The sequence below is a fragment of the Boleophthalmus pectinirostris genome, unplaced genomic scaffold, assembly GCF_026225935.1.
Source record: "Boleophthalmus pectinirostris isolate CB_2022bp ecotype Guang Dong unplaced genomic scaffold, ASM2622593v1 HiC_scaffold_18, whole genome shotgun sequence".
Taxonomy (NCBI): domain Eukaryota; kingdom Metazoa; phylum Chordata; class Actinopteri; order Gobiiformes; family Gobiidae; genus Boleophthalmus; species Boleophthalmus pectinirostris.
Window position 1 is genome coordinate 6,024,752 of NW_026571133.1, and position 14,924 is coordinate 6,039,675.

Sequence of the window (14,924 nt, forward strand, 5' to 3'; positions counted from 1 at the left end):
ACTGATAATTCAGGCAGCTGTTATCTGTTAGTTAAGTCTTTTTGAGAGCTTTTCTAAAGTGAAGACTAATTATGCTTTATTAAGCATTTACTAAGCGTGAATCATTATTAATTAAATCTTTGTTCATTATTAATTAAGTCTTTGTTCATGGTTTATTAAGGCTAAGTAAGGTGTAGTTATTATAAAGTGTTACCCTATTATTATTCATTTTTAGTTATTCACACTTTTTTGTTTTGTGTGAATTGGCAACTTGAAGCTATTGTGTCTCTGTAATTACCGGGCCTTTCCACATGAAACTTCTTTTTTGTCATAAGTACAAATAAACTCATGGTCAGTCATTAGTTAATAGCCTTAAAAAGTGGTAGCATCGACCAAAAACACAGATTGTCAGTCAGACTTTAAGCCTGAAGATGCGCATCACCCACAGAGCAATCATATAGGGGCCCTAATCCTCCGTTTGAGTTTTTGAACGTGAGTTGGCCTGTCACGATAATTACTATAGCGATTTATCGTTCAATAAATATATAGGTGGAGCAATTATTTTGGAGGGGTCTGTATTTATCATGGGGTATTATTATTGTTTTTCTGTATTACATTAAGATTTGAGCTGTAGAGGTTTGAAGGAGTAACCTCTGACTCATTATAGTTAGAAAATAACTACTTAAAGAAGCTTTTTGGAGCTTTCTACTATGTTATAACGTTGCTTCCTCTTCAAAAACATGCCTACAAAGGTTGTAAAATGTCACCTATGCATGTTTCAGTAATTAAATGATCTCTCCATGACCTTATTAGGACTATTTAAACCCTCTTTTTAGGGTTAGGGTTCTGATTCTGTGCAGTGCACCGCCCACAAGCCCACGTCACCCATGTAAATAGACATGGGTGAGACAACAGAGAAGACTGAACACAAATGCCCCCAAAAAGAAAATCATATTTTGCAGATAACAAGCTGCAAGTAGAGAAATATGCAGCTGAAAACGGAAATCGAGCAGCAGAAAGAAAGTTTGGAGTGAGCGAGGAACTTGTGAGGGACTGGCGGAAAGTCGGGATGGAGAACACAGCTTCACGGTAACCGGAAGGGACTTCAGGGACAACCGAAACCATGTTGTAACAACCGGGAGGGTGCATTGTGCAACTTTCCTTCAAGTCACTGGATGGATCGACAAAGCCTGGACTTCACTGACAACCGAAACCATCCTGTCGGGATTCAGAAAGGCCAGAATAATTCTAACTGGAACTGATGCTGAGTCTGACGACAGCTACACAGAAGAGGAAGTGGCGCTCTGTTTACCTCCAGAGGTCACAGAGTTGCACAGAAGTGACACCGAGGATGAAGAATTGAATGGATTTAGTGATTTGGAGTGAGATGGAGAGTTTGCTTAAACTTGTTCTGTTCTGTTGTTTATGTTATAGTTTATCTGAAGAACTGTTCATATGTGACGTTAACAGTCTGTCGTTCTCTGTTCTGTTGTTATTACTATAACTTGTCTTTCAAGATGAAATGTCAGTTCCTGGTCTCTGAATTTATAAAATTAATTTCCCCCAAAAAGCACGACTTATAGTCCGGTGTGACTTGTATATGTTTTTTTCTTCTTCATTACACATTTTTTGGCTGGTGCCACTTATAGTCTCAAAAAATACAGTACACTTTTCTATCTTCATGGAGACCAAACCTGACCAAGTTACAGGTCAGATCTGTGAAGAGGCAACCCCGCTCACAGTCAGAATTCTTGTTTTTCTAGGTATTTTCGAGCTATAAAACCACCTGTAAGTGAATAAATATAAGTAGATCTGTTTAATGTCACACTGTGGAATATTTCAGACAGAGCAATGACATACCCACAGAAACACGCAGGTGACATTATGACGGTTACATAGGGTTATTGTGTCGGTCGTATAAAATTAGTTTCAATATCATTCTCATATAGCACTTCAGTCTTATCGTGACAGGCCTAAACGTGAACCAGACCTATTGCAAATGGCAGCACGTGTTTACAGAAAGTCCACTCTAGCGTTCTCTCCCCCTCCCCTCTCTGTTCTGGACTTTAGGAGCCTGTATCACTGCTCCAGGGTCACGACCTCCACAGCCTGTCCGTCCAGAGTCACAGTGTTGTCGATCCGAGTCGCCACCGGTGCCATGGCAACCTGCACCGGCCGATTACCCTGCGCCAAACTGGTCACTACGGTCTGGTACATGCTCACGGGGATCTGCACCAAACCTGGAAAAGAAGAAAACGTCAAAATGTGTTAAACACTGTAACAGCTCAAAACATTTTATTGGTTGCATATTGTTAAAATAGCTTCAAGTTGATTTTGTATTGATAAAAAGTGTATGAGCGCTTGGATCTTGTGATTGCTGAATAAAAATGAACATTACTAGATTTGAGACAGGTGTAAAAGGTTCGAAACTCAGCCATCCAGTCATAATTGGATTCATTATGTTTTACAAGAGTGACTGATTGAAAAGTAAAAAATATTCTGTGGGAAATTTAAGCACAAAAAGTCAAAACTGACATGAAAATCTGTTTACAAGACCTCAACCAATACTCAGCTCAATTAATAGTTTATATTGGTATTATTTGGTATTATTTGCTTTCATTTTCTATCTGGCAACCTCGTATGGATGACTACAGCACTGACCAGCCAAGATAGTACCAGAAAAATGCAGATTTTTACTCCAGATGCCCTTTCTGTTTTATTGTCAAAACACAAAGTAAAATGATAAAGCTTTTCATTTGATATGTTTAAGCATATTTATATCTATATAAAAGATAAATTAATGTGATTTGTGGTCTTTAAAAGGTCCTATATTACATTAAATTAACTCTTGTGAGCTTTTAGCCATGTTATAATGTTGTTAATGCCTCAAAAACATACTTGAATTTCTGTTTTGTTTAATTTTAGTAACCCTTTATTATCAGTCTGTCTGCAAAGCCAAAGCTCAAAATGTTCCACCTTGTCATGATGTTTTCAAACTGCTACGTTTTACTTTTGGTTCAGTAAAGATCGGCAATTCCAGGGCTGAAATCATTGAAATGATTCTAGTGAAGGTGTATGCAGTAGGGATGTAACGATATCCAACTTTCTCGGTACCATATTATCACGATATGCATCTCACGGTACGATATTTTGAAGAGGCTGATATAATTGTAGACAGGACACATTTCTGCTTTTAAAATACCTTGACAAGATTTTGGTGTGAATTATCTCCATCATAATTGCAAGAATTCAAGTGAAAAACATATTTCTTCATGTTGTCTGTACTGAAATGAATCATGGGATATGTAGTTCCTAGGGATGTAATGATAACCAAATCTCACAGTACGATATTTTCATGATAAAGTGTTACTCTTATTTGTTTGTAAAGCGTCGTTGAGTGTCCAGAAAGCGCTATATAAGTCCGATGTATTATTATTATTATTAATCCAAAGAACTAAGATTTAAAAGTGCTTACAACTGTTATTTCTTCATGTAGTCTGCACTAAAATGGAGCAAAGGATCATGGTCTATGTAGTTCCCTCTGTTTTTTAGCCGTTGCTGCACCATAACAATGAATTTAAGGAAAGAAACTTGTGATTTGATATATTGTGAGGCCCACGATATTATTGTGAGACTTTTAACGATACGATATCACGATATTTTGGTTATTGTTACATCCCTAGTAGTTCCCTATGTTTATAAGCTGTTGCTACTATAAAACCATGCATTTAAAGCAAAGAAACTTGTAATTCGATATATTATGACAGCCCACGATATTATTGTGAGACTTTTGACGACACGATATGGCATCACAAGGTGGAACAGAGTTTTTTTCTGTTTGGGAAAAGAACTAAATATGCAGGTTTGTGTGTTAAACATGTGTGAGTGAAACAAAACACAACTCCAGGTCTGTTTGTGATGAGAAAACATTATAAAAGATCAGAAAACAGAGTAATATTGCCCTTTAAGATGCATTCTTGCAGCAACATTTTTGTTAATCAACTATGACTCAAAGTTGCCTTCATCATTTGTTCAGCTTTTCTCGCCTTTTCTGGTGTTTCAATAATGTTGATTCTAAATTATTTAATTGTCAATAAAACAAACACTTAAACATGAGCTTTGGGGGAAAATCTGTTAACAAGTTTGTACTCCTGCCTCATAACGAGAAGGTCCAGGGTTTAATTTCCTCAGTGTGGAGTTGGCCTGTTCTCCACATTTCCTTTGGGTGCTCGAGTTTCCTTCACCACCAAAAACATGCACACTAGAATCCCCCTTAGAGACCAGGACTACGAGACAAATAAAATCTCTACCAATTAGGGTTGAGCTATTTTGGAAAATACGTTATTATGACTGCAAATAGAAATTAAATGTGTGTTTACATATCAGGGTTTTGTTCAGAGTCCACATTTTTAACATGTCCAGAGGATTTCACAATTAAAAAGACTAAAATATAAACTGCAAAACTAATACAAGAATCTCATCTATTTCTGAACATTTATGGCTACAAAACATAATTAATAATCATCTATATACATTTTAATTAAAATCTGCACTGTGCACACAAATTAAGTCCCTTACAGTGGAGCATTCCAGGAAAAACAACATTATCTCCATGGACACAAACAAATATCAGATAACCCACCAGAAAAGTTACATAGTGAACCTTTAAAGGGCCTCTACTTGATTTTGATTTATTTTATGCTCTTAACATCATGTAGTATGAGGTAAAGGCAGCTATTAGGGATGGCCAAAATTTTCTTAATCGATTGTTGGGAAATTTAACGATCAACTTTCGATTAATCATTAACATTTTATATGAAAATGATCATCATTACTATTACTATTACTAATCTGCATAAATAAATTCAATTTTACAACATATAAACCATAACCACTATAGAGCCACATCAGCCAGTTTGAGATTATAATGTGTTTAATGCAGTTTTGACACTTTTGTTTACATTTTACAGAAACAAAACTTAACCACATGGCTCATTTCCATAAACTATAAGCTCTGAAAAAACAGCTCTCTCCTTGTGCGCTGATGTGGTTCAGCTTCTGTCGGACTAAAGGACTCGACTCAGTGGAATATGAGTGTTCTCTCTGTGACAGAGGGATGTTGATGATGATGAGTCTGTTCTGTGTGTGTCGTGTTGGAGATGGTTCATGTTTTCAGAGATCAGACGTGTGCAGGTTTAGTGCAGCTCTTTATTTAATAATTTCACTTTATTTATGTCAGTCACTTTAGTTATTTTGGCTCCTGTTGTGATGAAAAGACTGAAAAGTGTTTGTCTTTTGGACACATGTGGCTCAACTTTATGTTGCAGTAATTGGGATACTGCGTTTACATGCACCATGACGAAACCGGGATACTCCAAAAACCCGATCATACCCGGGACACTGATGTGCTGTAAACACTCTCACTGAGTGGTACAGTGTCTCCAAGGAGCCAGACATGGGACTATGAGGCACAACTCCAGTGTTTGTGTCAGACGCAGCCTTGTCTCCTCATGCTACACACAGCAACCTACATTTGGTTTGTCGATTAAAAATGAACATGATCGATGACATTCTTAATGATCAATTACTGATTAATCGACTAATCATGCCCATCCCTCGTAGCTATATAAAGAAAAAAAAAAGAAATAAGAGTAAAATTTTATCATACGTAGCATCTTCTCAGGTAATAACTAATACAGAAGCTACTGAGACTTTATCAGGCACATTGTTGCAAAGAACCATGGGAAACTGACTGCCTGACACTATCCCAGACACTTAACTCTCAATTTTGGTGCAATTTTTAAAGCAACAAAAAAGCAAACAGTAATAGAGATATGAGAATTATATAGAAACAACTGCCTGACCCTTTCCCAGTTGTTTCTGTGTCACGGTGCATTTATCTCACAGTGACAGAGAGGACTAAGCGGGCGGGGCTAAAAGTAAAAAAAAAAAATACAACATGTTCCTGACTCATGGCTTTATGGGGATTATTTATGTGTTGATTGGTTTGTATTGTGATTTTAATGTCTTTCTTATTCTGTAAAGCCCTTTGCGTATGACTTGTGCTGTACAAATAAACCTGCTTTGCTTTGTCACGGTTTGACATCAGGCCCAGACCCTTTAACCTTCACATCCAGATAGATCCAAACACAGGTATATTTGTCCCATTGAGAACCTCCGTGCCTTTCACAATGGCGTGTCTCAGGAGCGGCTCTGTCTCCCCCCCTCCGCAGCTGTGTGAGTTGCCTGAGGGATTAAAGCGGAGGTCACATGGGCCCTGCTCCACCCGCCAAGCTGTCAGTGTCAGATAGAGGGGTCAGAGGAGGGGAAGGGACTGGACTACGGCCCGTCGCAAACTCACAAGAAATATGCTGCTTTAATACACTTATAGTCAATGTTTGGGTCATGGATTTGCTTTGTATTGATTCAGTTTCTACTTTATGTACAGTAAAAACAAAAACAGTATTATTTTCTGTATATTATATCATGTTCAAGTTCATCAGCTTCTTTATTCCAGCAGGTATCAAGCTTTGAACTCGGTGAAGGGACGTCTACTCAATGCTTCTATGTAGGGGTGTAACGATATCCAAGTCTCTCGGTACGACATTTTCACGACATACATTTCACGGCACGATATTTATCGCGATATCGTGGGAAAGCTCACGATATGGTGGGGAGGCTGACGATTAAAGATGTAAGAATATTCAAATCTCTCAGTACGATGTTTACACGATATACATCTCACGTTACACACGGTTCACAATATGCTACTTTTTCCTCTTAAAATGCCTCGACAAGACTTAATCCAAAGAACTAAAACTTAAAAGTGCTTAGAACTGTTATTTATTTTTGTAGTCTGCACTGAAAGGAGCAAAGGATCATGGTCTATGTAGTTCCCTCTGTCTTTTTTTAGCTGTTGCTGCACCATAACTCTTAATTTAAGCAAAGAGACTTGTAATTTGATATATTGTGATGGTCCACGATATTATTGTGATCACAATATTTCGGTTATTGTTACATCCCGACTTCTATTCATGACTATTTCACTCTATTTAGTCTATTTCTGGCAACAGCAATTCAATATAATTCCATTATGATACTAAAAAAAAGGGAATGAAAGAAGCAGAGGCATTTTTTTACGTAACATAATGAATTTCTTATTAATTAATATTATGTGATCTTATTCTAGTTTTGACATAAACATTCTAAAACAAGTCCATTTCTGTCCTGTTAATACAAGTTTCAAATATGTATTCTAGTTTTGATATGGCTGAGTATACAGTATATATATATTTTTACAAAACTAAAAATAACAATTGAAGGGGCATATTGTTAAATTATACAAGTAATAAATATATAACAATGTAATAATTGCTTAGTTTTTGTCATTAAATTCTAATAAATACAAACCTTTTATATGTTTTTGAGTAGGACTGTACAATGCATCGAAACTGCAGTACCGGTGGGATAATCGATATTGTCACAAACCAAATGTAGTATATTGCAGTAACAAGGTATATATTTATTTTATATACTGTACATACACTAGTGACTTTTATATTTTGGGCAAGTAAACATTTTACATTCTTTTACTATGAAATTTAGCATCATCCATATTGACATCATTCAATTGTACCAACAGAAACTAGAACAACAACAACAAAAAAAATGCCCAAAAAGAAGTGGCAAGAAGAAAAATGTAAATTGTTTTTTTTATTAATATTGCAGTTTACATTTTTAAATCTCAAAGTGCTTGGTAGAAAATGAGCAGTGGCTGAAAATGTTGCTTTAATTATTTAAAAGGAAACAACTTGTAAACATTGAAACGAAAAAACCTCTGTCATTTTGTCCGCATTTATGTTTTTATGTCCGGGTTAAACGTAATCACACTGGCCCTGATTACTGAGGACGGGACACCGGCACATTAAACTACGACTACAGACTCGAGTGCCACTCACGTACGAGGGTAGAGCCTGGTGCATTGTGGGTAGAGGAGAGGAGAGAGGAGGGAGCGGAGGGTTCAACACAAACCAATCATTGTGTGAGTCTGGGCACTTAAAAGAGCTCTCCACTCCAAAGCAGCACTACGGTGATTAGCTAAGGTCAATAGTGAGAAGGACCGACTGTGCAGGCTCTATTGGCCATTTAAGTGAGTTATTGTTATAGATTATTACAAATTATTCAGAAGCAAAGAGACAGGATTAGGGTTTCTATAAGTAGTGAATCGAAATTGCAGACTGAATGGCACTTTTATCAAATCACAAAAGCTGCGTTTGTTTTGGTGATTTAATTTCATCAGCGAATAACAAAATATTGTGTCCAGATTAGGACTTGACACAGGAGAAAATACTAAAAAAAGTTCTGATACGTAAATTAATAGACTCAAATTGTACACACTGTGAACTAATCGTGATTGTAATTGTTGCTTTTAAAAGTAAGACTTGTAAATAATTATAGAAAATATTTTGAATATGAGAATTTAAAATTCTTTTAAAGTTAAATACTCTGTAAAAAATGTTTATAAATATGAGTTCAAATTAGAGCCAGTACTGGTGGAATAAACAATATCTCCACAAACTAAATGCAGTATATTCCAATAACAAGATCCTTCAGATGTAGTATTTTATAGTGAAAAAGTTAAAACTGACAGATATTCATCATTCAGTCAAAAGTTGCCATGATTTAGTCTTGGTTCTGGCTCCTTTAAGTTTTATTTAGATTTTAATTTTGACTTTTGATAATTTAGTCTAATTAAGACCTAGATTTGTTTTAAAGCTACAGTATGTAACTTTCTGGAGGTGTCACGCCACCTGCACAATTCCATAGAAATAGAAGGTTAAACATCCATACTTTCATCATTCACCATTTAGACTGATAAGCTTTATTGAACATTTTAATGGAACATTTCTATGGAAACAAGCAGGAGGAGGCCCTCTTCCAGGCCAAATAAGTGTTAGGTTTATGGAGAAGCAAGCTCGCTCACAGAAACAAAAGAGAACTGAAGAAATTCTACATTTTTCTTTTAAAAGACCTTGACTTGGGGCAATATTAATGTTATAATGTCCATGTTCAAAGAATTAAGACAGAAAGGTTCTTTATGACAATTATATCTTCATGTTTTCTGTATTGAAATGGCACAAAAGATCACAGTGTATGTACAATAGTTTCCTCAATTTTTAGCTGTTGCTGCAATAAAACATAAAGCATTTAAGCAAAGAAGCTGATAATTCGATATATTGTGACAGCCCACGATGTTATTGTGAGAACTTTGACGGCACAACGACAAATAAGAGTTAGGTTTGTGGAAATACATGAAGAACTGAAGAAATTCTACTTTTTTCCTTTAGAAGGCTTCGACTTGGGCCAATATTAGCAATATAATATCCTTGTCTAAAGAATTAAGACAGAAAAGTTCTTTATGACAGATATTTCTTCATGTTTTCTGCATTGAAATGGAACAAAGGATCACAGTCTATGTACAGTAGTTTCCTCCATTTTTAGCTGTTGCTGCAATAAAACAAAGCATTTACGCAAAGAAGCTTATAATTCAATATACTGTGACAGCCCACGATATTATTGTGAGAACTTTGACGGCACAACAATAAATAAGAGTTAGGTTTATGGAGATGCAAGCTCGCTCACAGAAACAACAAAGGAACATACTGTGGTTTTAGTATAACTGAAATTATTGCGTCAAAAATTATAAAATTATGAAAATACTGGAATTATATCAACACAACAGCCACATTGTGCATTGAAAAAACACTGTGTAATCCTGTTTTGGACAAATACCTTCATATTTACAGGTTAAGAAAACTGTGCACTCTGCTAATTGTGTGAACTATGAACTGTTAATGGAGCAGGTCAAGTGTTCGGCAGGTCTCTGTGGGATCTACACCGTTTTTAGCATCAATATTTAAAACCTGCTAAAATGCAAAGAAAACACTAATGAGGAATTGACAGCCTGATAAAAGGAGGATGTCGCTGGTATTGATTTCGCATTGATCTTTCAGACATTACATCGAGAGGGGCGAGAATTACCTTGTTCATCAATGTATGGATTAGGAGAGATCAGTGTCCTCCGCTGATCAAAGGACACGCCGGACTCTGAGGCCGGGTTTCACGCATGATTGATTGAAGTCTGTCTATATTATTCATTCAGAGTGCATTAAATGATTTTTCTGAGTATTGAGTAACTGACAAAAAATGCAACTACAAAATGCAAATGCGAGTTATATTTAAAGAGCCAAAGACGAAATAAACTTTACAAGAACAGGGATGAGCTAATTTGCAATAATAATAATACGTGAAGGATGACGCAAAGTATATTTATAAAAATCCACATTCACAATCACATCCACGAGCGTTTTAAAGAGGCACTATGGAACTTTTTAGAGACAGTTCCACCACCATCTTTATGCTTTGCCCGGAATGTTTCAGAGCAGGATAGGTTTGGGCGTTATCCAAATTTTGATACCGTTAAAACTTCTCAAGATTTTACCGAGGTATTATTATGGTATTACCCAGGAGAGTAACAATAACTGAAATATCGTGATATCGTATTGTCAAATTTCTCACAATAATATCGTGGACCATCACAATATATCGAATTAGAAGTCTCTTTGCTTAAATGAACAAGAGCTAAAAAAAAGACAGAGGGAACTACACAGACCATGATCCTTTGGCTCCATTTCAATGCAGACTACAAGAAGAAATGAGCACTTTTAAGGTCTTAAGTAGTTCTTTGGATTAAGTCTTGTTAAGGCATTTTAAGAGGAAAAAAAGAAGCATATTCGTAGTTTTGTTCGCCTCCACAAAATTTCGCAGTAAATATAAAATGAGATGTATATCATGAAAACATCGTATACAGAGAGATTTGGATATTGTTACATCCCTAATCGTGAGCTTTCCCATGATATCTCAATAAATATCGTACCATGAGGTTTATACTGTGACGATATCATGAGACATGGATATTGTTATACCTCTAGTATTACCAAAATGTTTTAGTATGACTCTGGTAAACTACGAAGCTGCACCGCTGTACGGTCTACGCGTATGACCTGCAAATTTATAATCTCTGAAAAGTTTCACATGAACCATCTCCAACACGATACACGCACAGAACAGACTCACCATCAGCAGCACATCCTCTGTCACAGAAAGAACACTCATATTCCACTGAGTCGTGTCCTTTAGTCCGACAGAAGCTGAACCGCACCAGCGCACAAGGAGCGAGCTGTTTTTATCAGCGCTTTATAGTTTATGCAAATGTATTTTCAGTGTGTGGTTTTAAGTTTTGTTTCTGTAAAACATAAACAAATGTGCACCTGAAGCCAAAATGCTGCCAGAAGTACTAGTATTTTTTCAACTTGTCTTGCGGTCGGACTTGCCATCTTGTCTCGGTCTCTCTTATGAGCGTCACGTGACAACAAAGCAAAACTAATCGAAGTCATTCCCCCACGCAGTTAAAGAAACGTTATAGACACTATTAGTTTTAAATCATGATAGCATTAAATTAAAAATACAACCACACATAATTTGTGCTGAGCAAACACATTTAGGTATCAATAAATTATAGTATTATATTAGGTCCTTATGCGCTGCAGATTTTTTTTAATGACGCCAATGAAACTGATACCATTCCTACTTTTTGATAACGTGGGATACTGTAATACCGTATTACAACCCTACAGCAGGGCATTAAGTATAACTTTAAGGTGTTTTATTGCTGTAAAAATACATTGAAAAACATATTTTTTCACTATGAGAAGGTTCACCTCTCCATAGATCTGGCATGTAACTTAACCTGGTGTCACCTGCTTGTATCCTTGGAAATAGATATATGTAATGCCATACTGTGGAACATTTCAGGCAGTTTGTAGACTTCCTGGTTTTCTACAATCTTTTGCACTGGTCTACTTCACTTAAACCTTCACCTAACACACTCCACTCATAATTACAACATGACAACAACTAGCATGGTAACAGTGCATCGGCATTGCCTCCTGGTTCACAGACGATAAAAATGTTTCATAATTACATGTAGACAACACACAGAGGTCTCGGTTTGAGCCCAAGAGCGGCTTTTACAATACATCTGTACTGGGACAAATAGACAAACTTATTTTACTGCATGAAATAAATGGGTAGAGTCCCTTTAATCAGCCTTCCCTCTGTCAGAGCAGAATCCACTGTGTGTATTCTGTAAGGCAAGGCAAGTTTATTTGTATAGCACAATTCGTACACAAAGTAATTCAAAGTGCTTTACAGAATAAGAAATACATTAAAATCATAATAAAAACAAATCAAAACATAAATAATCATGAAGATTAAAATTAACCTCTGTACAGATCTGAGTCTAAATATGACTAAACTAAATGTGCAGCAGTGGAGCACCATCTGCCCCATCAGCACACAGCAGATTAAAGGGGCCTCTGTGTGACTGAGGAGGCTTATTCTGCCACATTAATTACATCTGATTAGCTCAAGTCCTCAGTTTCTTATGAATAGTTACAGTAGATTGCACTGTAAGATAAAATATGAACATGAATGGGGTTATTTGGTTAGAGGTATTGACCACAGTGCATTTGTATTCTCCATAAACAAATGCATGATAATTCTACTATTACTTACGATTGTATGAATATTAAATGCCAAAGCAAATCATTTTATTTTGTATTTTACCCATGCAGTGTTTTTCTCTTCTCTCAATGATGGATTCTAACTACTTTGAAACTAGTTACCAATTCATTTAAAACAAATTAATATGTATTTTTGTGTGTATTCTGTGTGTAGACATTCTATTTAATGCAGAGTAGCTAAAATAAAGTAAAACCGATGTTTTCTTCAGTGTATCCCCAGGTGTGACTACTTCAAATTTAAGACTTTTTAAAGACCTTTTTAATTAAGACCAACATCACACCCATTATGCAGGCGAAAAACACCAGGTCCAGTTCTAATAATGAACAACCAACTACTATATCTAGAATCTAAGAGCTTTCTCCAAATTACTGATTGTTTACTCATTGCCGCCGGCACCAGAAACCAAAGTACTGTTTGCGAATACTCCAAATTGGTCATTCGTTCACGTTACATGATTTCAAGTTGTTTTTTTTCCCTCCCTCCGTTTAATATTGAACTGCAGCCCGGCTGAGTATACAAAAAATAGGCTAATGAAATTTAAGACCTTTGTGAAAAAAATAAGATTTGGACAGCATAATTTAAGACTTTTGAGGACTTAATATAGGAACATGAAATTTAAGACCTTTTTAAGACCCCCAGCTATCATGTTATTGTTACATTGCTGTAGTACCTGTGGCGTCCTGGACCCCGGCCAGCGCTCCGACCGCGGCGGCCGTCTCTGCGAGGACGATCTGTCCTCCGCCTTGAAGCGTCGCCTCGGCCAAAGTGGCCACAGCGTGAGCGGCTGCCTCACTGTAACAAAAGTAAACAACAGGATTCATAAATATATACAACTCATCTTATATTGTACAGATACAGCTAAGGATGTATGTCGATTATCACATAAACACTCACACATTCATACATCAGTGTGTGAAGAAACAGGCCGAGTGTTCCAAAGCATGAAATTAATTATATGGATACTACATTTATGTAAATACTGGTGTTTTTATTTTTGCTCAAATGTACCTTGAAACACAAAGAGCATAGGTTCACCATAGATCTGACCTGTAACTTGGCCTGATGGCGTTACTTTCTTGTCTCCATGGAGATTGACATGTTTAATGGCATAATGTGTTAAACATTCCCAGAATAGCGAGAACATTACCATAGTTAGGCCTTGCTACAGAGATATACTGTGATACACAATAACACTGAAACTACTTTATGCCAATGACACCATAAAAATAAAGCAATATAATTCTTTTAAACATTTTTAAAAAGACAGAATCATTAAAAGAGCTAAAGTGTATCAAATAAATAGCAGGATGAACCAGTAATTAGCCAAGATGGTTATTTAACCCTGTACAGATGAAATCATGTTATACTAAAACAAAAAGACTCCAAATTCTCCCTACTTTTACAAAGACACTCCACACATGATTAATATTGAGCCACAAAATATATTGTTCTGTTTTCATACATTGAACCATAAGTCAGTATAGTATTTATTGTGACAGGCCTAACCATGGGGACCAAAAAGTTACACGATGCACCTTTAACTATCAGGAGTGTAAAAAACATACAGTATATTGGTGGTATATGTATCCCTCACTCTGGTACAGCAGATGAAAATTCGGTTTAAAGCTAAAACCGTCACATTTACAGACACTGAAGTGTGCTAGTGTCCATATTTAACAAATAAATAAATGATCCGTGGGCAGTTGATGTTAGTATAAACGTGGCGTACGCCCTGGCACACACATATACAGGCTTATTAAGAGCGGGGGAGAGGAGGTGGAGCTGTAAGAGGCTTTCCTGTCTGGACTTATGGAGAATCTGCTACATCTCCTAATGGCCAGGTGCCCCACTCTGAACAAAGCACTTTGACTGAGCACTGGACTTAGCTCTGCCCGCCTATTACATGTCAGACTCTTAATAATGTAACTAATAATACACTAACATGTGTTCTCTGAGTAAAAAATACACATACAGATACAGTCTATAGATGCATGTACAGTTAATGGATTAGTAGACAAACAAGTGATGGACTCTGCACCATAAATGTTATGTGGTGCACCTTCAAATTTCAGTGTGTCAGCTGTTACTGTCTGAATCTAATCATAAAACGCTTAACAGAACGAGCATCAGAATCCATGTATCATTTGTTCATTCGTTTTTCAATATAAAACCAAAAATAAGAAAACAAAAAAACAACTATTTTCTTCATTATTTGTCTCCAGAATCAAAATGAAAAAATGAATAAAGATCTGTTTTTTCAGTTTTCGATTTTGTGTTTAAATGAATAATGGAAAAAAAGG

General features: G+C 36.3%; 1 protein-coding gene across 4 annotated transcripts in view; it reads right to left on the reverse strand.

Moving 5' to 3' along the window:
* Positions 1-1,780: 1,780 nt before the first annotated feature.
* nrf1 (nuclear respiratory factor 1) overlaps positions 1,781-14,924 on the reverse strand; it is a 38,381-nt gene continuing 25,237 nt past the window's right edge. For all 4 annotated transcript variants that reach the window (XM_020927403.2, XM_055153731.1, XM_055153730.1 and 1 more), the window contains exons 11-12: positions 13,295-13,416; positions 1,781-2,219 (exon numbers count right to left, since the gene is read on the reverse strand). In XM_020927403.2, the coding sequence (XP_020783062.1) occupies positions 2,059-2,219; positions 13,295-13,416 (283 nt within the window). In that variant the 3' untranslated portion in view covers positions 1,781-2,058. The remainder of the gene's footprint in view (positions 2,220-13,294; positions 13,417-14,924) is intronic.